Source organism: Lissotriton helveticus, chromosome 1_2 (genome assembly GCF_964261635.1).
Source record: "Lissotriton helveticus chromosome 1_2, aLisHel1.1, whole genome shotgun sequence".
NCBI lineage: Eukaryota > Metazoa > Chordata > Amphibia > Caudata > Salamandridae > Lissotriton > Lissotriton helveticus.
The window spans coordinates 447,847,285-447,874,912 of record NC_136058.1 but is presented as its reverse complement, the minus strand read 5'-3'; the positions used below and the strand labels follow the sequence as shown (position 1 = coordinate 447,874,912).

General features: G+C 42.8%; 1 protein-coding gene across 1 annotated transcript in view; it reads left to right on the top strand.

Moving 5' to 3' along the window:
- LOC144805579 (uncharacterized) overlaps window positions 1–27,628 on the top strand; it is a 483,457-nt gene that overhangs the window by 145,737 nt on the left and 310,092 nt on the right. The window contains 1 exon segment of the mRNA XM_078672106.1: window positions 22,983–23,173. Within this exon segment, the coding sequence (XP_078528232.1) occupies window positions 22,983–23,173 (191 nt within the window).

Genomic DNA, 27,628 nt, shown 5'->3' with positions numbered 1-27,628 from the left:
TGTAACTCAACTCCTTCAGGAGAACAATATATTCTGCAATTCATCTTACATAGGATGTCTCTACCTAATAGATTTACTGGGCTACTATTACAAACCACAAATCTGTGTTTGTCTCTGTAATTTCCAATTTCAACTGGTACTGGATCAGTTAAGTCTGTTTTAATTTGTTGATTACTTACTCCGACAACTTGGATGGTATCCCCAGAGAGAGGTAGGTTTTCAATTTCCACTGATCTAACAGTAGAACGGGTAGCACCAGTGTCCACTAGAAAAGTGATGTCTACATCATTAACTTTCCCGTTTACATAAGGACCAGACTGGTCAACCTCAAGAGTGGCTCCAACAACACACTCTTCCTCCTCTCTCGGGCACCGTCAGCAATAATCATCAGAATCACTGTCTTGGCTTTCTGTTAATAAAAATTGTTGTGAAGCATTTTGCATTTGAACCCTTTGCTGCTTTTGCTGTTTTTGTGGTTTTATTACCTGTTCACATCCCTGAAATCCCACGTTTGGATTATATTTTTGAACTCCCCCACAATTCGGAAAAGGTGGTTGTGGCAATTGGTCTTGACGATTATTCACCTGTTGTTGTTGCTGTTGTTGTAACTGTCGTTGAATATTAAATTCATTTAACCCCTGTTGCATCTGTAGCTGTTGCTGCAGGTTAACACCATTCTGCATCTGTGGATTCAATAAGGGATTCTTTAAGTTTTTAGGAGGATGAGGACACTCGTCCCTCCAATGTCCAATTTCGCCACAATTAAAACAAGGTAATCTTTGTTTCAGCTCTTCTATCTTTGGGCTAAATTTCTTTGGGAAATTATTACCTTTAAACTTTCCTTGTATCTGGTTTGTATTTCCAGTTTGAACAAAATTAGTGTTCTTATTTCCCATGCTGGCAATCTGTTGCTCAGCCATCTTTACCTGAGCCCACATGGCTTTCTCCTTCAGCTTCTTCTGTTTTACTTCTAATTCATCGCTACAATATTTTGCTTTTCTCAGAATATCATCTATAGATAGTGCTTGCCATCCGACAATACTAGTTCTGATCATTTCTCCAATTTCAGGTTTTAGTCCATAAACAAATCTATAGATAAAATGACTCATGTCTTTTTCATCTAATTTTTCATAACCACTGTATTGTTTAAAGATTAACAATAGTCTTTCATAAAAAGAATGAACTGATTCTTTTGTTTCCTGTTCTGTTCTTTCTATTTTAACCCAATCGACTTCTTTGGGTGGAATTTTGTTTTTCATCCAAACAATTACTTTCTCATAGAAATCCATTACAAGTGGATTTGGGGCACCTGTTTCTTTAATTCGCTCAGGTTCTGCTTTTGGCCAACTAATAGATACTTTGCATTCTGTCCAAAGATCAGATGGAACAACAATGTCAAAAAATCCATCCAAATCAATCCACAGAACTTTTGACACTTTGATAAATCTATCGACTTGCCTGTACCACTCAACAGGTTTCTCTCTTAATTTAGGAAAGTCATTTGTGATTAACAGAATGTCTTGTCTTGACCATGGGACATGAACATATCCTCCACCTGCAACTTCTCTCATTGGAAATTGTTTTGACAATTTTTCCAATCTCTCATCTTCCTTCCTTTTGGTCCATTTCACTCTCCATTTGTTCAGTTCTCCTAGCTTTTTGATATAGACAATCAAATCTTTAATATGAACTATTCTTCCCATTGAGTTCAAACTTTCAATGTCACTTTCTGAAAAATCTAATCTGTAATGTTTTGCAAAATTCTTTTGTTTACTCACATCGATTTCAAGTTCTGCTGCTAGATCCTCTAATTGATCATATTTATTTTTCGTTTTCCACTGAATACTTTTGCAAATGAATAGTAGTTCATCATCTCGATAGTAATTTAAACTATCTGGGCCAATTGTTCCAATTATTAATTCTTCTATATTCGCTTTTAATTTGGCCACATCAAGTTTTGGTGTGGTTACCTTAACTTCAGGACTTCCTACATCTGACATAGCACCCATTGGTGTTTTTGGAGATAAATCCTCATTAAACGTTAAATCAGGCATTCTCGATCTAGAAGTGTTTAATTCAGTCAAGTCTGAATAAAATTTTTCAGCAGGCTTTTGAATTTCTGTATTTAAAGGAATAGTTAATCCAGTTTTGTTTGTATTTCTTTGATCAAATACAGTCTGAACAGGACCTATTGTTACTGGAACTGTGACAGCTTCCATGCCTTTTGTCATTCTTTTAATTAATTCTTCTTCAGACCTTAAATATTCATTATAATCAACATCCTCAACATTTCTTGTCTCTCTTGCATAATCTTTTGGAGGTTCCCTTGCTCTTGGAGTCATTGAAAAATGTCTACCCTCATTTCGAGCATTCTCGAATTCTGGTCTTCTAGGAGTTTCAGTGATTTCACAATTATTTGGATAAAGTTTAGGAGCTTCACTAATTGGAGGTGCACTCGGTGAAGTTTCAGTAGAAACCACCGGAGTAGACCATGATCTAGGAGGTCTCAAAGGCTGATTAGGCTGTTTATTTCTAGCAGTTGTATATATTTCTTCCATAATTGCATCCTCAGATTCACTTTCCATAGATTTTCCTGTAGGAGAACCCATTACCATTTCATGAATTAAATATAATCCTTCACTCATGTTTCCCTGTCTCCACATTCGCAATCTATCTTCATGAGTTTCTCTTTTCCATGATGGATTTTTAGAAGGTCTTTTAATTCCACTAGCTTCTCTTTGTAACTGATACATCTCGTCTTCCCATTCAACTAAAGCTTCAAATTGAGTTGGTCTCGGTTTTGGAACAAGAGCATTCATTTTCTCTCGTAAATTTCTTAAAACCCTTACATTAAATGAACCATCATCAGGCCAAGCCAAAACACCGTCGTTTTTAGTATAGCGTTTCCAACTGTCGAACCATAAGACAGTATGATATCCGTATTCACCTTCCATGTACGCTGCAGGTGTTTTATACTTATGAAGTAGTTTACCACCTCGCGTTTCGATTTTCTTGTCAGGTGAAAATAAATTCTTAAATTTCTGAAATAATGTTGTCTTTTTCTCAACATGTTTAAAATGATAACTCATTTTTAAAAGTTAAATTTAATTCACAAAATCGTTCGTAAAATATTTCCGGGATGTTCCGCAAAACAACCAATCCGTGCGCAAAACACACCAACAAACCAATGGCAGTTGAGCTACGTCAGTTTCCTGCTCAACCAATAAATTTGGAGATTTTCCCAACGACCAATCTGCTCACAGGCCGTCAGAGACTCAAGAGCCAATCAGAATACAGTTTGTGACGTAGGTCACCCAATCCCAGCGCGGCTCTGTGACGTACACAGCAGCTGCGGTTTCTCGCTTCTCACTCTTGGCGCTTACCCCTCCTTCACAAAATCTTTTCACAGCGCCATTTTAAGAACACTTTTCAGTGTAAATTAATTCTTAACAATGACTTATAAAGACAACATCTGTTCGTTTCACTAATTAGGATAGTTTACATACATTCAAGTATCCACACTTCGGAATAGACGGCGCTATTCACACTAAGGATAATATTCAATTGTCAGTAGAGTAACCTTACCCCACCCTTCTAACACGTATAATTATGAACTCGCTTTGCTCTGAACCCACCGCGAAGTGAAAGTTCTAAGAGTTCCACTTGAACATAAAATACAATTCAAACTCGCACTTTTACACGGAAAATTCCCTAAATTCAAACACACATGAAATCCGTACAGGACTCTCACCTGTTTATAGAATTCATGCACCGTTAGCAAAATAACGACGTTATCCGTACAGGGCTCTCACCTGTTTATAGATATGAAACATGTACCCGTACAGGACTCTAACCTGTTTATAGATAATCATGTACCGACGCTAAATTTACCCTTCACTCAAGCTCGGATATAACTAATACTCTCATCACAGTGAGTTTTATGGAAGGCGCTTTGTCCCTATTCTCATGCTGTTTTGATTTCTTAGAAAATCCTTACTATACAAGATTCAGACCTAGCCCTAAAACTGTGCTGCTCGGCGACAACACTATGGTACACGGCGATACCTCTTGTGATACTCGGCGATATCACTACAAACTGAACAGATGGCTTGCGTGACTAATTTCTCGCCACACAATCTATACCGGTATAGTTTACAGATAGGCACGAAAAACGAACTTAACATGTGTTAAAACATCAATCCTATTTCCATACCATGACGTAATCCTTAGCAACCAACATATTACCTTGGTTACCCCTTAGCAACCATCAATTTCTGCTACCAGAGAATTGATCCAGCGGGCTATAGAAAATATATCATAAACTACGCTACCCAACTTCATAACCTATAAACAAAATTCTATACTGAATATGGACCCATTTATGAACCTGATATATTTTTGGGCCTACTGAATCAGGTGGTCAGAATAAATCTATATACACATTATCTACACCCTATATACATTTTTATACATTTGCAGAAAGAATATTGTCATTAGAATAAAACCCAACCATTTAAACGACCACCATAGGCGACGTGATCTAGCTAAAGGTAACCTATACTTCTGAATAACCAAGACCAGCTTGTTTGTCAAAAGTAAGATTTTATTTTCTAAATTATGGTATATAAGTTGAAAGTTTTATAAATGAAATTTATTTGCAATATAGCAAGTATGATGGTAAGAAATATGAGAAAAATACAATTTAAGCAATTGAATCAATTTTAAAGAAATTATATAAAGTTTAGCATTTCTAAAACCTATTTCCCTAACTGAGCTAAATAGACAGAAATTAAAGTAAAGATCTTTGAGGATTCTTACGTGCTCCACGCAAAGTCCAGCAGCACATCACCCTCATCGGAAAGTCAGAAAGCAGCAGCCAGCCCAACCCTAAGGGCATGACTTTTTATACCTTTCTACGCTAACTAAACAGGCAAAGGAAAGTTTTCAGAATTACTCGACGTCCCATTGGCTGAGAGTGACAAGTGACATGTCACCCGTTTCTTAAAAAGTTCCACAAAATCATGTCTTACAAAGACCATTGTCTCTTCCACGTGAAGCCAGAGGCTTCCTGCGATTGCAACTTTGTATTAAGTCATCTTCGCAGCTTCCATAGCCTTTCAGTGCAACTTCCGCGGATGCCAAGTTAAGGACTGACAAAAAGTTCACTTTCGACCTTGGCCATGTCCGACAGAATGATGTCAGCTCATCAGTTTTTTTTGCTTTGTGAATACAGCTTCAATAAACGTTTTAATTCAGAATGGGCGTCTCGTGACTTTCTGCAGAATTATGGATCAGCTCTTTTTTTTTTTTTTTGTGCGGCTCAATTAGCTAGGCCCAATAGCAGGCAACTTATGTTTTCTAGTATAAAACAAACACAAGAAAAGTATTAATGTAAGAAATAATGTAGATTCTGTATCCACCCCATGGTTTACTAATTAATTAACCCACCCGATTAATCAAAATGTTACCTAGCCATTGCAAACAAATAAAGCAGCGTTTATATTTACCAGTCTCCGTTTATCTATGAGACCCATATGCACCTAGAATAGTAGAAATGACATCACACAGACAAGGAAAAGCAAAACAAGCACATGCTTATTTTAAGTTTGCAGCAGTTAGTAATGACAAAAACGAAAACAATAAATTATTTTATTATTTTGCACGAACAAAAAGATGCAACAAATATGCACGTTTATGAGCACACATGTTAGTCCCCCCACGTGTAAAGTTTAATCTAAGTTGTATTAGCACGACATATCACAAATCATTAATAATTTTATTCATGTTATGGAAATATGACTTTGCGAGTTTAAACAAAATTTTGTTTTCTATCTCGCTCCATCAGGTGCACGTGTCCTTGTGGAATCGAATTCAGCTGGATTAAGGCCTATGTAAAGGGCAACACACAAAATGGCTGCCAAATACAAAATGGAAGCCAAGGGTTCGAGGTACAAGTGATGATTTCGAGGTGAAATCATTGCACGAACGCGACGAAAATGCTTGAACATAATGTACTCGTCATTCTCGGTCTTTTGACACCAAATTCGTCATGATACGACGAAGTTTTATTCTCGAGTCCAGAATGGTTACACGAGTTCGGATTTTCAGTACTACAAACCCTCCTTTTGCCCTTACATAGGAAATTAATCTATCCTCATGTTAGTCTGAGTCCAGATTTATATTCCTAAAGTCATTGAGATGTTGCTGTAACATCATTCTAGTACTTAGTTCATCTCTTGACACAGGCTTCCTTACACATGATGTAACACAGAGGCCACATATTGCAGGAGCACACTGTATGCACAGACAGAACAGGAAAAGAATGGCTAAGACCATCCCAATGACCATTAGAATTTTCCATCCCCAGGCAGATATCAGTTCCCAGAACCATCCCATTAACGACCAATCTCCTTTATCCACATGAATAGATTCGGAAAACTTATGTAGTTTGGAGATGGCCTGGTACCCGGTTGGAGCGTTATCCGGGATGAAAATGCAGCAGCTAGATTGGATCAATCTGCATACCCCACCTCGGTCTGCAAGTATGACATCTAAAGCGACCCTGTTCTGAAGGGTCATAAGTCCATCCGACTGGAGCTCAGCAGTCAAGTTACTAAGGGCACCAGCAGTTTCGGTCACGGTGGACTCAACTACCCTTGTTAATTGCCTTATGTTCCTACTGTTAGCCATGGATCCCCAGAACAGCAGAAAACCCTTTGCAAAGTCCCCAAATTCTTGACCTGCAGTGTCTTCTTCACTCAAAACACCTCTAACTATCCTTGTCCGGTGGTAGTCCGCCGCTGCTGTGTAGGTGGGAGGCAACAGGAATGAAACAAAACATGAGCCCGAAAAGTCAGGGGGCAACCATGTATAGGCTCTATCATGGCAGATGAAATAAGTACCCTTAGCGGCCAAAAACGCAGGGGAAGTCTGGGATCCAAAAACATACGTTTCAGTACAGATACTCTTCCCTAACTGAGCCCTGGGATTCGTGCCATTACCTTGCAGACAAAGATTACCCTGATGGGGTACAATCCAGATCGGGGAAGACCTCTTAGCTTGCGGTTTTTCACTCAGAGTAGCTCCATATCCGGTCACGTTCCAACCTATATATGCAAGCATCTCATCATCCGAAGTATCTTCATAAGAAATTACTTCCTTGATCATGTCAACTATACCTTTTACTAGGGCGCTAGTCTTGAGGTTGTCTTTTACAGAACGTAGGGGTTGGATTTCTCGTGCATATATGAACATCGTTCTGTATGCCCACACAGAGCCATTACGACTGAAAGGCAGAACTAGATATGGGATACCTTTATCCGTAGTGTGAGGCATAAGGCCACAAACCCAACAGTTAGTTGTGTTCATTACCAGTTGGTGTTGGTGTAAAAGCTGAACAAAGGAGTTATTAATGAACTCTAACCTTCTATTGGATTCATGGTCAGGAAGGGGGTGAAAAGAATGAGAGGAAACAGTGGGAGGAGGTATGGGCGATGCAGTAGGTGCAAATGTTACACGAAAAGAGAATAAAACATAACTTATTAAAAAGACCATTATATTAAACAGCATAAAAATGCACAATATTATAAAACTTCTCTTTGTCATCACGTTGCAAAGTTTGTGCTTTAAGTTCGTTCGTTTGGCAGGTCTCTCCACATCGGGAAACTCCATCCTCTCTAAAGTGCTGCCCGCGGTGGGAGGTTGCCTCTGCTAAGGGATGCTTCTGTCAGTCTAGGGCAACTCCCTTGGACCAACCAGAACTACCGATCTAACATCGTCAGCTGCACCCCAAAGACTTTAATCAACCGCGGCCCTAGCAGCGGAACCCGGATGGCGGTTCGAAAAACAAAAATAAGCAAGTTTCCTAGATGGGAGAGCTGCGCTTTCCAAAAATAGTACTTTGGAGGGGAAAAATGTATTTATTAGTCCATAGGTTTTGGTCTCAAATTGCAAAAGAAATTGTTTTATTAGTTCGTTTTTCTCGGTCTCAAATGATATCGTTGTTTCCCAGGTACTGTCTGATCCGGAAACAAAAGGTCAGGCTCTGCAGTGTTCAATAGCTTGGATGGTGGCACAGCCTTGTGCGAAATGTTCTCATTTTCTGGTTCAGAGTCAGTTCTTTTTATGTGCAAATCATTAAAAGGGACGGCATGTGACACGGTATCAGGTTCTGGGTCAGTGACACCCTTCGGGACCCACTTGTCATAAGGCAGAGGGAAAGGGACTTTTTTACAATGGGTCCCGTGGACCCAGTTGGCCTTCCCCTCCACCCGAACGGCTGATCTTGTAGAAAGAAGGACGAGATGAGGCCCGGTCCACCTGGGCTGGTCGTTCTTTGTTCTTTGGAAATTCCTGACAAGGATCCAGGAACCTGGGTCAATGGCGTGACCTGGAGTCTCAGAGACCGGAGGCAGGGTGTTGTGGACCTGTTGATGCAAAACACGCAATTTAGCCGTCAATTCATACAAATAATCAAGCAAAACAGGGTGTTCAAGCTCACTAAATTTGGTGGGTCTAGGCACTCCCCATATATTGGCTGGCCGGCCAAAAACGATCTCGTAGGGGCTGAGTTTCACTCGTGAATGCACAGTCATTCTGGTGGACAGGAGTGCTAAGGGTAGAGCATCAGGCCATTTAAGACCTGTGCTCCCTTGGATTTTGGCCAGTTTAAGTTTTAAAGTGCCATTGTAGCATTCTACTAATCCAGCTGATTGGGGGTGATTTGCATCGTGAACCTTCTGCCGGATACCTAGCCCTTCACACACTCTTTTCATCACATGACCCACAAATTCACTTCCATTGTCAGACCAGACCATTCTAGGCATTCCGAACCTGGGGAAGTACTCTTTCACAAGGGCTTTTGCTGTGGACAAGGCAGTATTGTCTTTTAGGGGATAGGCTTCTACCCATCTTGGGAAAGCACAAACAACAAGGAGTACGTATTTTAAATTGTTGCACCTCTCCATGTGGATGAAATCTAGCTGCAAAACCTCGAACGGATACGTAGGAGGCGCAAAATGACCAGCTGGAGTTGGGGTTCACCTACCAGGATTGTGCTTCAGACATATCATGCAATTCTTGACAACATTCTCTGCACGCTTGGGAATCCCTGAATTCTTCCATACTGGGGCCAACAATTCGCAAATCCCTTTCACGCTGATATGAGCCATTCCATGAGCCATTGTAACCACTGCAAGCACATATGCATCGGGTAACAACCATCTCTGATGCTCTGATAGTTCAATCCAGCAACCATTTGCATCCATTCTACCCGTACTTTCTCTCCACGTACTCAACTCTTTCTCTGTGGCCTCAGCTTGAATGGACTTCACACTCTCTATCGTGTCTTCACACATTCCCACATCACCAGTCCATCTTGCAGGGCCTGCAACATACATTCGGCTCATCACATTCTTTGCCGTTTCCTTCGCGATTTCATCAGCAAATGCATTTCCGCGACCAACATCATCAGTCACCTTCTTGTGAGCACTACACTTCACAATCGCCATTTGCAGAGGCAAGGTCAGTGATTCAAGAAGCTCATTCACCAACTGACCATGCTGAATCTTAGCTCCATGCGAAGTCAGGAATCCACGTTCTCTCCACAATCGTGCAAAACTGTGAGCCACTCCAAATGCATACTGGCTGTCGGTATAGACAGTCACTTTCATTCCTTTAGACAACACACATGCTCTCGTGAGTGCAATTAATTCTGCTGCTTGAGCTGAATTATGTGGGACACGTGCAGCCTCCACAATTGTATGCAAAGTCGTGACAGCATATGCTGCAGTCGTGTCACCATTCGGGAGCTTGAAGCATGAACCATCCACCCATAATGTACCATCACATTCAGCAAGAGGAGTATCGAATAAATCTATTCTCCCTTTCGTCTCCTCCTCTGTTCTGAGAAAACAATCGTGCTGTTCTGAAACATCTGATTCAACTGCAATTGGCAACAATGTAGCTAGGTTTAAGGTACTGCACCTTTTTATGTGCACATGACTCGCTAACAGTGTCAATTCGTAACTGGACAATCGAGCACTAGTTAAGTGCTGTGTCTTGGTTCTATTTAACAACGTGTCTACTGCATGTGGGACCATCACGACCAGTGTATTATTCATTACTAGACCAGCAGACTGTCGAATAGAGACAGCTGCTGCTGCTGTGGCTCTTAAACAACTTGGCAATGCTTTAGCTACCAGATCTAAAGTCGCCGAAAAATAGGCACATGGACGCTGCCTACCTCCAAACAACTGAGTCAACACTGACAATGCACAGCCCTCTTTCTCGTGGACATACAATGTGAAAGGCTTACTGTAGTCGGGGGTACCCAACACAGGAGCCGAACACAATGCTGTGCGTAATTCGAGAAAACTTTTCTGACACTCTTCAGACCAAGGAATGGGATTGGGTGTGCCTTTACATGTTAATGCCACCAAAGGTTTGGCTAATAACAAACAATTTGGGATCCACTGTCTACAGTACGATGTAATGCCCAAGAAAGCACGCACTTCTCTCTGTGTTCTTGGCACACTCAATTTCGCTATTGCCTGAATTCTTTCTGGGGTCAGTTTCCTTCCCTCCTTCGATAAGAGGTGACCTAAGTAGGTCACTTCTTGTCGGCAATATTGCAGCTTGGAAAGTGACACCTTATGATGCAAATCACACAGATGGAGTAACAATGACGTTGTTGCTTTCTTACAAATTTTCTCAGTATCCGCAGCAATGAGCAAATCATACACATACTGTACAAGAGTCGCACCTTTAGGCAAAACAATCGTATCAAGCTGTGTTTTTAGAGCTTGACTATATATTGACGGACTTTCACAGTAGCCCTGAGGAGCGCGTTTAAAGCGGAAGCTGCGACCTCCTAAACTGAAGGAAAAAATATCCCTGCTCTCCTCAGCAATTGGGATGCTGAAGAAAGCATTCTTCAGATCAATCACCGAAAACCAAGAAGCAGAAGCTGGAATCATAGTCAATAATGTGGTAATGTCGGGGACAACTGGGAATTGTGGCACAACTATTTTATTGACCTCTCTAAGATCAATTACGAATCTGTACACAGGTGGCTGAGAAGGGTCAGTTCGTTTTAAAACAGGCAGAACAGGACTATTGCAAACGTTGCCTCGTGTTTCTTCAATCACATCCTTTTCAATCAATTCATAAACGATCGCTAGCAACGCTTTTTCACCTTCACTAGAAATTCGGTATTGGGGAATTCGTGGCATTTTCACATTGGTTTTCAATGTTACAACATATGGTGGGATCTCTAGAAGATCCACATCATTAGGACCAGTGGCCCAAAGGATATCTGGAAGAAACGACAGTTCTGCTGGAAGTTTATCTCTTGACAGGTACATGGGAGAAACCACTTTTTTACCTAAAGTAAGTTGTACTCCTGACGGAGAACAGTATAAAGTCGCATACGATCTTTTTACCAAATCCAATCCTAGCAAGTTTTCACCACAACCAGTTGTCAAGATAAGGGGTGCTTCGAATTCGCAAGGACCAACAGAAAGAGACAAAGGGTCAGAAATTGGATTTCTAACTGGGGCGCCAGAAAAACCTACTGATACATTCGTTTCGCCAGACAAAGGTGCGCCAGGGAGTTTGGAGTGCATAATAGAACTCTTCATTGCACCAGTATCCAAAAGAAAAGGTTCCGACACACCTGATGTAATTACCTCAACGTATGGTCCACTCTGATCTACTGGAACTGAAACCACTCCCTCTCTTTGTCTATGGCTGTCCTAGCAATCATAAGTTTTACCAATTTTCACTTTCTGTATAGTAATCATCAACATAGTATTGAGCTGTTCTGTCAGATGTGTTGTTCTGCTGATCGAACCTGTTCATTGAATTTTGGGGTGGAAGTGGACGTGCGTTTTGGGGGACGTTTCCACGTCCTCTACCTCTAAAGGCTTGCTGAACACCTCGACCTCTGGTGTTTGAACTATTTGCACGCTGTAACAGAATTGGACAATTATTCTTAAAATGACCTTCTGCCTTGCAATATAAACACTGATTGGGGCCTACAGCGACACGTGGCTGAGTATACTCGACTCTTTGCGAGTCCCTCTGATACTGTTGAGGGTGCTGAAAGTTATTCTGATAGTTATTCTGACCATTATTATTCTGATTACCACCACCACGTGGCGGATATGCTTGTTGTAACAAAACCTTTGTTTTCAACTCCTTAGTTTTCTTTTCTGCTCTGTCTTTCTCGTCTTTGTCCCTATTTTCATAGTACTGTGCTGTAGCTAATATCTGCGCTGAAGACGAAACTGCCCAAGAACTTTCTGAATCCTTTAACTTTTTACACAATTCTGGAAGTAGATTGTGCACGAATTTATCGACGAACAATCTCTGACCACCTTCGGTGGTCATATCCTGACCACTGTGATAGACAAATGTTTCTTCAAACCTGGTGAATAAATCTGAGACATTTTCTTCTTTCTTCTGCTTGCATGCAGACAACTTGTCCCAATTTACACGTATTGCAGGCATTATCGTTTTCATGTAATCCACTATTTTACCGGGGAGTTCTGCTATTAAAGGCTCGGGCTTGGCACCACCAACCTGTCGAGCATCTGCGGTAGCAATATTAGCCCATGAGTCACCTAATTCTTGATCGTGATCTGTATGGCGAATTTTACTCCATAAAGGCTGTGGAACAACATTCCCAAATAACATATCGATATCGGCTAGATTCATGATACATGAACCAGCAGTTTGTGACAACTCCTTATAATACCCTGCATGATTTTTACGCGGATCAGGTAATGTCTGTTTGAGTGCTAAAACTTCTGCTCGCTTCCATGGGACATGTACCCAAACACGCTGGAAATGTGGCAGAATAGAGGGGTCGACAGTGGTGTCGCCCTCTCTCCATTGTGGGGGAACTTCTCTCATAGGGTATTGTCGCGCCTTTTTCCTACTAGATGCACTAGGCTCAGATTGTGACCCAGAACTATTCCCCTTACACCGATAGGATAACAATATTTCAATCGCTTTCTTGACATCAGGACCTACAATCATACCCTCTCCGAACTTAAACCGCACATGACACAATTCCTGCGGGATGCATTCTAAATCATTGTCTTCCAAATCTTCACAAAGGAAAACACACATTTGTTCAAAAACATATCTCTGTGTCGGTGCTTCCCATTGATGGAAAACCTCCATGACAGAATCTATATCGTATCTCCCAGTGTCCATCACCCATTTACGTGCTAAACGATTCAATGAGTCTCTCTCTTGATAGTCAGGCAGTCGACTTCGCAACTGTCTGCGTTCTCTGTTAGGGGTCGTAGTAGGCGACCCGAAAAGAGGCAAAAAAAGGTTAGTGACAGTGCTAGCCATTTTCTGCCGAATGGAAGGTGAAACTGAAGGAAGAACGGGTGGAAAAACAGGGTGAGACATGGCAGGGGCAGAGACAATAGTAGAGGATACATCCGGAGAAATAGAAGGAGCGCTAGGCAAAATCGTAGAGGGAGCATTAGGAGAAATAGAGAGTACAGGTGAAACAGAAGAGGTTGGTGAGCCTTGGGGAGGCTGCATCAGAGGAGCAAAAGCCAGCTGAAGAGTAGCTGGTGTGTGCGGTGGAGAAATAGGAGGCAATGCAATTATAGGTTGCGCAACTAAAGGTTGCGGCGGTGCCGTAGCATTTTGTGCATAGGGGGGAGGCGAACTTAATAAATGCGACATTAATGGATCTTTTTCACGTTCTTTTGCTGCATCTTGCTTAGAAGTCGGCAAGACTGGATAACATTTGTCTATTACCATTTTCCGTTGCCTATGCAACTGTTCACTCATCTGCTCTTCTTCATTGTCTTTATACTGCATAGCTGCTTGCATTACTGAAAGTTTCTCTTCTCTCTTATTTTTCTTAGCTAATTTAATTTCTTTCTGTTTGGCCTCCTTACGCCATAGGCGGAAAGAGTCAAACATTGCCGTCCGGGCTTTCTTTTTGAACAGTTTAACTTCAAGGTTATCTAAGATTTCGGTATCAAAGCTACCATATTGGGGCCATTTTAAAACACCATCTTTTCTGGTGTACTTTATCCACACTTCATTGTATGTGATGGGGCCTACCCCATATTTCACATATAACTCGTAAGTTGGAGTTCCAACTGGAGGAACCGGACATGAGTCCTCCAATCGGGAGTCCCTATTATTCCCACCAAGACAAAACAAATTCCCAAGTCTAAGACTAGGCCTCTTCGCTCTCTAGTCCAGTTCCAAACTTCGAAGGATTATCGATTACGATAGTTCTTGTGAATACACAAGTCCCTCGGTTTTGGTGCTTGCAAGTACCAACAAAAACTATCCCAAAGGATACCAAAAACCAAGACCACTAAGGACTGGGAGACGCTCCACTTATACTTAACTGAAATATCGTTGACGTCACCAGAAGACTCGTCTTAGTGTTTCGCTATACCAAACTTCAAGGGTCCAAATCAGGGCGATAGCCAAGGCAGCAGTCCTTGTAGCCGTTGGGAAGCGGGGAACCTCGCAGCAAAGACCTTCGGACCACGTCGACATGCAGGGGTCGTTGAAGTGGTTAGCCGTCCTCCGGAATTTTCACACGAAGCTCCTCACGAACCTCTGGCTGACTGGTACCACTGGAATCGCCCCAAACGTTGAGCGCCAACTGAGGTACTGGGTTTTCTTAAGAACCGGTAAAGAACCGATAACCCAGCGGTGCCAGGGGACACACCCGGAGACCTCGAGTGCTTCCTGATTCAGACCTACAGAAACTCAGAGTTTTCTAAGTGAAGTCAAAGATCGATTTTATTGGCTGAAACCAAGGTAACAAGTGTCCTAGAAGTACAACACACGGAAGTATATTCTCAGGAGACTGCTTCAATTTACAAAGTCAGGCTTCTCTCTTTATACAGAATATTCGGCTTTAGGCGAACATTCTTCGAATTTGTAATGTATCATTTACAGGTTTTGGTTACAAAAGAAAAGCAGAGTCATGATGACATGTACATATTTCACGTCGTGCTGCCCATAACAAATCATTCGCAAGGCCCAACATTTCATCAGATATCGCTGGACCCCCAATAAAAACGGGCACCTCCCCATCATAAAGTAAGTGAAGCAAAGGAGCAGAGAAAGATGTGAGCGAGATACGGCAGGTGTGCGCGCTGGAATGGTTTTATGGCTTGTTGAGCCCTGATGATATCTTGTTCGGCCACTGGGAGGGGACTGACCTAACGAGTTTGGCTTGGGGCAATGGTTCTAACTTCTATAGGTCAAAGAAAAGTCAATTAAGGAGTATGTGCCTTGTGGAATCGAATTCAGCTGGATTAAGGCCTATGTAAAGGGCAACACATAGATGGAAGCCAAGGGTTCAGAACGCAAATAACGATTTCGAGGTGAAATCGTCACCCAAATGTGCTGAAAATACATGTACATGTTGTGCTCGTCATTCTCGGTCTTTTGATACCAAATTCGTAAAACTTCGATGAAGTTTTAATTGTCGAGTTCAGAACGATTATATGAATTCAGAATTTTCAGAACCACAGAGTATCATTGGCACCTTGTGATTCTTGGCACTATCGCTACTTGAGGCGTTACATTTCATTTCTCAGAATCCGCTTATTGTGTTTTGCCATTTTAGTCTTATTTTGTTCATTACATTTTACATTATTTTTCTATTTCGTTTTTTTTGTTTTTATTGTTTTGCATTTTGACTTTTACTGTTTTGGTTTCTGCATACATATTTTACATATTGTCCTAAGTTAAGTCTGCCTGTTCCGTGCCTTAGGTACCAGGGGGTTGACTCCAGGTTACTTTTAATGGCGTTGGGAATTCACTCTGACAGGGGTTGTGATTTTTCCTCTTTCGCCACAAATAATTCAATTTCTTGCAGAAACTAGCAGAGAGTTTTTAGAAATTATCTGCAAATAGGCAGTTGATTACCTACCAGGGTTGTAGCACTTGGAATATGGGAAGAGTATCGTGCGGGAACAGAACCTCTACAAAATTCAGTTTAGAGATGAACCAAGCATCACGCTTGAACGTCACAACTTTTTAAAACAAATATATTGCAGCTCTTTGCATTTTGACAGCCCCAAGCAAATTTGAGAACAGAGTGGATGTATGTAGCAGAGACAAGTTTGTGTTTAACTGTTTCTCTAAGAAGTTGCAGGATAGATTACTGAGCTGCAGGAACCCAACTCTCCCCGAGAGGGGAACATTCCTAAAAGCATAGGGCGCTCCACGCTTTCATCTAAGAAACTGACCTCTGAGGAGGGCGCATCACCAGTGAGTCGCATTCTTGGGACTGCTCTGGGTTGTTCTGTGAACTCCAGAGACCGAACAAAAAGGAATTGGGCTGAGAAAGCTCATTATGGCAGTTGTTACAGGTGTGGGTTTGAGGCACACGTGGGAAGTAATGGGAAATGCCCGGATCAAGGACAGTGTTGCAGTGTTGGGGCATTTTCATGCAGTATGAGTGTATGCACTACTGTAAAAGTCGGCACAATTGATGTTAATGAGGAAGAACGTCTCCAGAGGGAATAACTTAGTTTTAGCAATTGATTCCATAGTTCGTTCCACCTTCATGCGACAGGTAATCTGTCCCTTGTGTATGGTTCATGCTGGTACGGTGTTGTTAAATGGAATGGCGGATTCAGGACTACCCATCAAGATTTTGTGTGATGTAGCCTTTGAAAAAAGTAGAGATGTGAGAAACAGCTGACCAGCTCCAATATAAATCCTAAAGCCTTAGGTGAGCAGGATATTGATATATACTGGATTACTTTGTTAGTCTGCTGGAATGATTGGGTAGAAAGATTCCCTCAAAAATGTATGTATCTATCAATGGAAGGTAAGGGATGGAATGGCAGAATCAGACTAAGTTGGGTTTCGCTATAAGGCCGGGTCCTGATAATCCAGCGGTGTTGAGTGACATGCCTGTATCGAATGTAGATTTTGATGCCAATGACATTAAGAATACTTTACTACATTCTCCTATTGTTAACCGAGTGGGTGCAGTGAATGGGTTGAGCATTGTATCAAACTTAAAGCTCAGGCTGTACCTCTCATTCATAGAGTGCGCTCTGTTTTTCTGAGGGTACGGAGTGAGCTTACTGCCCTTTTACATGATTTATGATGTCACCAATTCCTCTGAATGGTTTCGCCAGTCTTTATTGTCCAGAAGAGGTCTGGGGGCATGCATCTTTTAAAGTACACAGACCGCAGCCCTTTGCTTTGAACCCTTAATGGTGTCAGTAAGGCCCCAGTAAGGCTGCTAAGGCTGTTTTTAAAATTACAACTTTGGCATCACATTTGTACACAGAGACAGACACTACAGGGCTGGCTGCTTATCTAGAAAGCCACTTTTGAGTAGTTTGGGTGAAGAGGATTTGGATGTTCATGAATGTTTGTGGTAGCGGTGTTAGACACTGTCCATGATGCTGCTTGTGTTGACCCAGAAGTGGTGCAAGTTAACAAGGACTTCATAGATGGTCTCCCCTGGGACTGGTGCTTAAGTGCTGAGGTGTTTGGGTGTGCTCAAGTGGCGGCAGAGCTAGCTGTGGCTCTGGGTATGGTTATGAGACCCGATTCTTTTGTTCTGCTTGGTAAGCCGAAACCGTGCTTGTTGAATATTCACCCAGTGTGAGTGGTGAGATCCGCATTGCTGGTCTGCCTGAAGTTATGATGCTGTCGACAGTAGCATGTCTGCTAAAAGCGATGGCGTGACTGGTTGAATTGTAAAGCCAAATAAGAGAACGTTATCTTCCGACACCACAGTCTTCGTGACTGAGACCAGTAATGCTGAAGACTCTGAGACTCACAGCAGTAATTTCTCCTATAAGGGCGCTATTGCTGCAGATGGAGTGAAGCCCAGAAGTAAGCACATTACTAAGGTACCAACAAAGTTTAATATTTTTCAATTGTATTAACTGTTTCTCTTTTGCAGCATTTGGAAATGCATTTTCTAGTTTTGTTGCTTTTTGTTTCGTTTTTTCTTGTAGGCTGTTACCTTTTGTTTAAAGGGAATGATGTTGTAGTGTGTGACCTTAATGCTGCAGTTTGCATTTCATTACCATCATTTGCTTACCCTGGAGAATCTCCAGAGTGCAGGAGGTTTGCTGTTCCAGAGTTCTTTCTTCAGCTTCTGGGCAGTTGTCGCTCTGTGGCGATCTGTGGTCCTGTCTCTCTGCTCTTCTTCTTTTAGTAGCTCCTATCAGAGCTTCATCCATCCGCCAATGATAATAAGATGCCAGGCATCACCCAGCACACAACACAGCCTGTGATGGGCTACGTCTATCTGCTCGGCGAAGTTAGAGCGAGGATAACGTTCTCCGGACCCATCAGGCTGTGAATGTAACCTAAGGGCTTAAGATGAAGTGAAGAGCTTACCTCCTTCCTGAGTGGCTCCAGACTGCTGTGTGCAGACGCGATAGCTGGCAGCACCCTGGAGTATGAATGTATAAATCAGATTTTGTCGGAAGTAACCTGTAATATAGTAGCAGGCATCACCCTGCCATAGAGTAGGATTTGCTGGGTGTGAAGGGTGGCTGATTCTGATTGGGTGCTTGATAGTTTTCTAGAAACTCATGTTCTTTATTATTCATGCTTATCAGTAGTTAATGAAACATGCCCAGGCGTTTTATCTCTTCAGTTGGCACAAGCTGCAATAAAAGTTTCTTAGTCGCTGCAAAAAAATATGAACGGCCGACGAGCCTCTGACGGTCAAAGAATGGAAGGGCTGGGGAACTGTCAGTAATCTCACTGCTAAGCAGAGCAGTGTCATGCTTCACCCTCACTAAGGCCTCTGATTTTAACCAACAGCGCTTAGAACACAGGGACTTTAGAACCCATCCTTTTAATGAGAAAAAAAAAACTACAAGTCCCATAAGCAATAGTGTTGGAGGGTGTCACGCTTGACCTGGGACAACATCCGATTCAGCACATCCAGTTCCATTTTTTAAGTATTTGACACATTATTGAATTTATAACCTTTGTTTTTTATGGTCATGAGTCACCAGAATACTAAAAATGTGTCTTTTATTTTCAGGGTCAATTAAGTAATGGTCACCAGCTTGGAAGCTGTGTTAATTCTTCAGTGTTTGTCATTGATCTCCACATGTGGCTGGTTTGGGTCTGCCCCTGCATCGTTCCCGATAACTCGCACAGGTAAGGAGCTTGTAGCAGCAACATGATAACCCCATACTCGTCTGTAAGAAGTGCGCTCCGAGGCAGGTATCCGATCATTTTTGTGAAACAAGGAAGGACCAATATCTGCTATGTACATTTGTTAAAATAAAACAATCAAATCACAGTATACTGTTCCGGAGGTTCAGTCCCAGAGTCATTATCTGTAACTGAACGCAGACACCCTAGGAAGCATGTGCTTTTAAGACAAGTTGCCTTCACTCACCTAAAGGTGACATGCTTCATCATTGGGCAATACTCCTCACCAGGCCGGCGCTACAATGCCTGGCGGGCACCACAAGAGGGCACTTTGTAGGACGCCGGATGAGCATAGTAGGACCGAGGATGTTGTGTCATAAGATGTGAGATTGGTGAAAGTCTGAATATAAGATCAACTATCTACCAGTTGCCACAATATAGTTAATGTGATCATCCTGGTCCATGTTGAGATTCAAAACAGTGGCAGAGAAATTGAGGAACTAATGGCCCCTATCACTGTGTGAAAGTGTTGATCACCTATGGACCTGCTGGTAAGCTGGGGTCTATACTTCAGGTCAACGTTTTTCATGCCTTGTGTAGTCATGGAGCAATCTGTTGGCATTTCATCAGGACCAAATATGGGAAAATGGGTAAATGTGACCTAATCTTCTCCACAGCGTGAGGAGCTCTGTAAATCAAAGCCCTGCGCCGTGCATAGGTGATAAGGTGCCTATAAACATCTTACTACCACAGGTGAGCGCTGTCTAACAGGGTGCACTAGATACGGTAACCCTCCTAAAATTCAGGACATACTGACTTATCCAATAACGAGGACGGACGCCACATCAGAGGGCAACTGGTTTGAAAAGCACATGCTTCCGAGGGTGCCTGTGTTCAGTTAGAGATAATGTCTGTAGGACTGAACCTCCAGAGTATACTGTGAGTTGATTTATATGAAGAATGTGTATACTGGACTGTCATTTTCCTCAGCATCTCTTGTGCTATGTAAAATAAAACGCAGCACACCAGGAGGCCAACAAATCTATCATACATTTAATGCAAAAATAGCAAAAGGCCAAGCAAACTAACAAGTGACAATTGTCTTTGCAATGGACGAGAGCATCCACCCTAAAGCAAGTTGGAATATATAATGCTAATGCTACACAATGTATTTTTATACACTTTTCTCCTAATACAAGTCAATGAAACATGAACACGTGATAGAAGCAGTTACTGAAACGACACTAATGAGTAGGAGGCAGGATCTTCTTTCCAGAAGAATGTGATGAGTCTGTGAGGTGCAGATCAAAGATACACAGACAAGCTGCAGAATTCACTGTTTCTGGAAATAAAACTTCTGTTTGTCAATATTCAATTTACTACAAGATGCAGGAAAGTGTGCAGATGGACGTCACTAAATAAAATGGTTCTGGGCCCTAAAAGAATCATGTAACTTTGCAGGCATATTAAGGCGAACACTCACATCAAATGAATATAAGAATATTGTAATTTGGTAGTGTAATATATCAATGCATGTTGTGACAGTGATGTGTAGGATGTGTAAACAATTACCGGTATTAAAGAAACCAGTATATCCAGTTATGCTTTCTTAGTTCCTTCTTCCCAGAGGCAAACCACTGCTGCTAGCCAGCTGTATTCAGCAGTGCCACCTGTGACCTATAATCCTGCACTTAATCAATACCAAAGGTTGTCAATGCTTCTAGCCAACTCTGGTCACTGGTGCCACTCGCACCCCACCACCCTTGGGCCTGTTATTCTTTTAGCCAGCTCCAGTCAGTAGTGTCCCCTTGGACCTGTATGTAAGCCTACTAGCCAGCTCCTGTTAGTACTGGCCCCTGGGACCTGTTATCATTCTAGCCAACTTGAGTCATTAGTAGCACCTTGGGACTAGTGATCATACTAACCAGCTTCAGTCAGTATTGACTCCCTGAGACTTATTATCCTGCTAAGTAACTCCAGTCAGTAGTGACCCCTGTACCTTAAATCCTGCAAATATTCAAAACCAGAGGTTAACTCTACTGCCAACCAGTTCCAGTCAACATTGACATGTATTGTTACCCTGCCTGTAATGAATACCAGAGGCTAGCGTTGTTGCTAGCCAGCTCCAGTCCCCAGTGCCCGTCACATATTATCCTCAATAGGATCAATGCCCAAGGCCTGTGCAGCGGCTAACCTGCCCTAGTCAGTAGTGACCTCCCAGACTTGTTATTCTGCATATAATCAGCAAGGCTTCGGCCCTAAATACACTCACCCCCACATCCTTACCGTATAATAGCAATGTAATTTATTTACTTACATCATACGGTAGGTATCGCACTATATCACACGATCACAAAAACAAAGAAAATCAAAAATTGCCTAACCATTTAGCACTCCACCGTGTCAAAAATGACTAAATCACACCAAGCACTATAGCCTGCCACATCACATAGCACACTCAGCCACAACATGACAAGATACCACGGCAGGGATTTGGGACCATTAATTCTCTGTTCGAGGCATGTGTGCTGTAGATGCACATGCTTTTCATACTCCTGCCATCTTGTGTTGGGTCCGGATGTTTGCAAGTTGTTTTTCTTTGAAGAAGTCTTTCCAGTCACGACGTAAGGTGACTCCTCCTTTCGGTGATAGTGCACATGGGCATTGACTCCATTGTTAGATTGTTTTTTACCCCCAACGGGTTCGGATGTGTATTGCTGCGCTCCGAAACCGTTCCTCGGGTTCCCCTCGGTGCGCAGCAATACACTCTACCCGCAACAGTATTGTTTCAGTATGCATTTCTTTGTTCTCCGCATTTCAGATTGATCGACAAACTCTCCATTATTGATAGAAAACCTTGTGGGCAACCGTTGGGCTACGTAGGGCCAGCCTTCTACAAATGGAACAGACTCCATTCCATTTCATTCCTTGGTACCACGCAAAGTACCCTCGCACTGACCTACATCAAGTTTGTAACTTATGTGTCTCTCCGGAGCACAAGGAGGAAGACTGCGACGCTTGTAACTTGTTTCGGTCCAATAGGACTCTACCCGATCATCAGGCTCGATGACTAGAGAGGCAGAGCCAAAGCATTCAAAACACTCTGGATATCTTTGCAGAAGAATCTGACCTAGAAGAGATAGAAGCGTCCTCTGTTGAAGAAGAGGCCCTCTCGATTCCAGAGTTCGATTCCAAGTCTATCTGGAGTCCTAAGATGTGCCTTCGGGACATGGTGCCGTGAGTACTGAAGACCCCTAAATCCTCTTCTAAAACTTATAAGGCTACAGCACCACCTCTGCCTTCTTGCCAAAGTCGGCACGAGACAATGTTTCCAACGCCACGTCCCTCGGCACCAAAACAAACCGCCAAGCCTTCCCGCTCCGGATCGAGTCAGAAGAAATGACCTTCGGATCCGAAATCATCAGGCTCCAAGGACAAATCTGGTTTGGAGCCGAAACCTTCCGCCGCGAAACACAATCATGCTTCGGAGCCAAAACCCTCCGCTTCGAAACCCAATCTCCTTTCTGAGCCGAAACATTCTAAAGACTAGCCGAAATCCGAGGACAATGTTCTCGAGCCTCCAGAACCAATTTTAGACGTTCTTAAGGCAAAATTGGATCCCAAACAAAAGAACATTTTAATTAATCCTGATACTGGACATAAATCCAGCGAAACACAAGCATCCTGGAGAGGACACTTCTGATAGGATTCCCTTAAAGAAGAAGGACATGGCTACTAACCATGTTAATCCTGCCCCACAACCCTCCCCGTCGCCACCTTCTTCTCCACAGTTAATAATTGAAGAGCTCTTACACATAATACCTCAGGGATCTCCACATCCAGATCCAGATGTGGACAAGGTGATGATGATACTCATTTGCCTGAAGACCCATGGAATGATTACACCAGTGACCCTCCAGTAGACAATGAGCCAGACCGTTACCCAGCAAAGCCATCACCACCAGATGATAATATGGCTTATGAACAGCTCATTGCCAGAGCAGCAGAGTATCATGGGGTATCATCACATAAAGAGACATTAGAGGAGGACTTTCTATTTGAAACACTTGAGTCTACGCACAGGTCAAGTCAAACACTCCCTATGCTTGAAGGCATGATGAGGCATGCAGATGATATCTTTAAAGACCCTGTCAGAGAATGTATTTTAACTCCAAGGGTAGATAAATAATAAAACCCTCACCATCAGATCCTGTGTTTATTAAGGGACAATTACCTCTTGACTCTCTACAACGCTCGCAAAAGAGCTAACTCGCAAACCTGTGGGGATGCACCTCTCCCAGATAAAGAATCCAAACTTACAGATGCTTCGGGGAAACGAGTAGCTGTTCAAGCCGCTAACCATTGACGCATCGCAAACACACAGGGCCTACTAGCTAGGTACAACAGGGCACACTGGGATGAGATGGAGTAACTGCTCCAATATCTCCCAGACGAACACAAAACTAAGGCACAGCAGTTAGTTGAAGAGGGGAAACTAATTTCTAACTCCTCAATAAGGTGTGCTTTAGACGCAGCAGACACCGCAGCTCGGGAGATCACTACCTGCATTCTCCTCAGAAGGTGTGCATGGCTTAGGATCTCAGCTCGGGAGATCAATTCCAGCATTCTCCTCAGAAGGCGTGCATGGCTTAGGGTCTCAGGGTTTCCTGAGGTTCAATAGTCAATTTTGAACACTCCCTTTGACTAAGAACACCTGTTTGGTCCTGCAGTTGAACAATCCTTAGAAATGAAGAAAAAGGACACTGAAGTAGCAAAAACCATTGGAGTACTCCAGTCTCCATCCAATAGAGGCTCCTTTCACCGCTCGTTTTACATAGCAGGGTTCAAAACAACATCCTCAGACTCAAATGCTTCCTCTTACAAAGGTAAAATCCAATCCTTTTCCTCTAGAGGTTTCTACAGAGGAGGATATAGAGGAATCAATTCCAAGGACAGACCCCTGCTCAAGAAGACCTCAGGGCCCCCACCGACCTCAAGAACTACCGACCCTACTCCCTCCTCCCCTTCGTGACCAAAGTCACAGAGAAGATCGTCCATGCCCAGCTAACAAAATTCATCGAAGAAAACTCCATCTCGACCTCTCCCAATCCGGATTCCGCAGCAACCACAGCACAGAGACCGCTCTACTCGATGCCATAACAAAGATCCACACCCTCCTCAACCAAGGGCACACTGCAGCTCTGATCCTACACGAACTCTCTGCGACATTCAACACCGTCTCCCACTGCACTCTCACCAGCAGACTCCACGACGCCGGCCTACAGGGAACCGTCCTTGACTGGATCCGCTCCTTCCTCACCGGCAGAACCCAAAGAATCAGACTGCCACCTTCCTCTCCAAACCCACAGAAATCAACTGCGGAGTACCACAAGGATCGCCGCTCTGCCACACGCTCTTCAACATCTACATGGCCCTCCTCGTCACCATCGTCAAACAGCACGGACTCAGTATAGTATCCTACGCCCACGACACCTAGGTTATCCTTACCAAGGACACTACACAATCAGACAACAGTACATCTACTTCACCAGTTGGGTTTTACAATAATTGCACAAAATCTCACCTGTGTCCGGCACAAGTGCAATCTTATCTGGGAGCTTCCATCAACACTCTCAATGCTCTCGCCGCTCCCAATATAGCCAGGATTCACAATATCCAGGCCACAATATTACAATTTCAACTCAACCAATCATTACCAGCCAAAGTCTTCATGCATCTGCTGGGAATATTGGCATCCTGCGTTGCAATCGTACCTCATGCAAGGCTTCACATGTGTCCGCTGCAACAATGTCTAGCGAGTCAGTGGAATCAATCACAGGGGGCCAGATGTACGATGTGATTTTGCATGTGCAAACGGGTGTGCGAACCCGTTTGCACATGCAAAATCACTGTTGGCCATGTACAATTCCAAAATAGCGAGTCACAGTTTATTTGCGACTCGCTATTTAGAAATTGCGAGGCGCAATTAGGAAGGGGCATTGCCTTCCTAATTGCATCCGCAATGCTATGTGTGAATGTTTTGTGACCACAATTGCGGTCGCAAAACACTTGCAAATTACCACCCTCTTCAAGAGGGTGGTAATGCAGTCGCAATTTCGATGGGGTCCCCAGGGTAGCCCTTCCACTTTGTGACTATGTCTAAAAATATTTTTTAAGGGCTGGCAGTGGTCCCAGGGACCACTGCCTGCCCTTAAAGAATGAAACGAAAACGTTTCATTTTTTTTTTAAATGCATCCCGCTTTCCTTTAAGAAAAACGGGCTGCATTTAAAAAAAAAAAGAAAGAAAAAAATGCATGGTGGTCTGCTGAGCCCAGCAGGCCAGCATCCCTGGTAGGGCTGGCATTCCCAATGGGCTCGCAATTTGCGAGAGGCTCATTAATATTAATGAGCCTCGCAATTTGCGACCCCGACCTAGTGTTGGTAGACAGCGGCAACCATCGCTCGCTGCAGTGGTGGAACTCTCAAAACTTAGCAAAAGGGCAGCCTTTCATAGACCCGATTCCACAGTAACCGGTTGGGGTGCCCATCTTCAACATTACAAAGTTCAGGGGCTGCGGTCGGACAAACACAAACGTCTCCACATCAGCTACCTGGAACTTCTAGCAGTGTTCCTAGCACTCCGAATTTCTCACCACACTTGTAGGCAAGACTGTCTTAGTTCGCACGGACAACATGACAGCAATGTACTACCTACAGAAACAGGGAGGGACTCACTCTCTCCAGCTGTCACACCTTGCACAAAGCATTTGGGATTGGGCGATTCGCCAGAAAATCTATCTCCTAGCAGAACACCTCCCAGGAGTAGACCATCAGATTGCAGACCTGCTCAGCAGACACAGGTAGCAAGTACACGAGTGGGAACTTCATCCCCAAGTTCTTCTTCCCTACGTTCAAAACTGAGGTTTTCCACAGACAGATCTGTTTGCCACAGTGCACAACGCAAAATGCCCAAACTCTGCATCCAGGTTCCCACACCCAGCATCCGAAGGCAATGCCTATGGACGATTTGGTCAGGGATATATGCTTACGCTTTTCCGCCTCTCCTGCTAATTCCATTACTAGTTCGGAAGCTCAGACAAATGTCCCTCACTGATCTTATTTGCCTCCACATGTTCTCGTCAACCTTGGTACTCTCATCCTTAGAACTCTCAGTGGTTCCACATCAAAAGCTACATCTCACACCTTGTCTCCTCACTCAGAGCTATGGAGAAATCAGAAATCCAATTCCCAGAGAACTCAACCTAGCGATTTGGCTCCTGAAGTCATAGAGGTTGGTTATTTACAACTACAACCAGACTGTATGAATATATTCTCAGGGAAGCTAGAAAGCCTACTACTAGAACATGTTATGAGGCAAAAGGAAATGTTTTGTTGCCTATTGTAACAACAACAATATCAATCATCTTGATGCTTTTGTGCAGAACATAATTTGTTATCGGTTGCATTTACAGCAAAGTGGATTAACTTACACATCCATTTGTTTACACCTGGGAGTCGTAGCTGCATACTTGCAAAATAGACACTCCTATCTCTGTTCAGAGCACCAGTGATTAAAGCCTTCATGGAAGGATTAAAAAGGGTTATACCGCCAAGTATTCCCCCTGCTCCAGAGTGGAACTTAAACATAATCCTTACAAGGCTAATGGGCCCGCCTTTTGAACCAATGCACAAATGTCCGTTACAATTCCTATCATGGAAAGTTGCTTTCCCCATAACGATAAACTCACTAAGGAGAGTTGATGAACTTCAGGCATTAACTATACAAGAGCCTTTCTTTCAACTTCACAAAGATTGAGTGGTTCTACGTACCAATCCTAAATTTCTCCTTAAAGTAGTTTCTGCTTAGGGGTAATTCATGTATGAATTCAAATTAAAATAATATAACATTAGCATTTTCATTATTAATTGAACCATCGTAATTCTTGTATAGAATTTATGTGCTGCAATGATAATAGAGCAAAAGACACACACTTGATGGACGGAATGCAGAACTTATCAAAACATTCAGCCCCAGTCAAGAGATCTGGGTAAATCCATCATTATTTTGCTCACCATGCCACCCCAGTTCAGACATGGCCATATGCAAATCAGTCTTGACCCTGTGCCTCATGGGAACAGTCCAGCCCAAACTGCAATGATAATATAAGCAGATAAAAGTAATTAGCAAAATAAGCACATTGAACAGTATAAATAGTTCCACCATCTTTCTAATACAATGTACATATGCAAGCATATAAAAACTGTATATAGTGTTTTCCTACTATGCTTTCCTGTGTGTGTGTGTGTGTCTGTGTGTGTCTGTTGGACTCTGTGTTTCTGTCTCCCATTCCCTGTAGGGAAAGTATGTATCTCCCGATTGTAGAAGAGTCGGTCAAGAAGGAGCTCACTGCATTGAATAATTTCTTGTTATGCACTTTTTATTAGTATTACAGGAAATCACAATGATTGATTG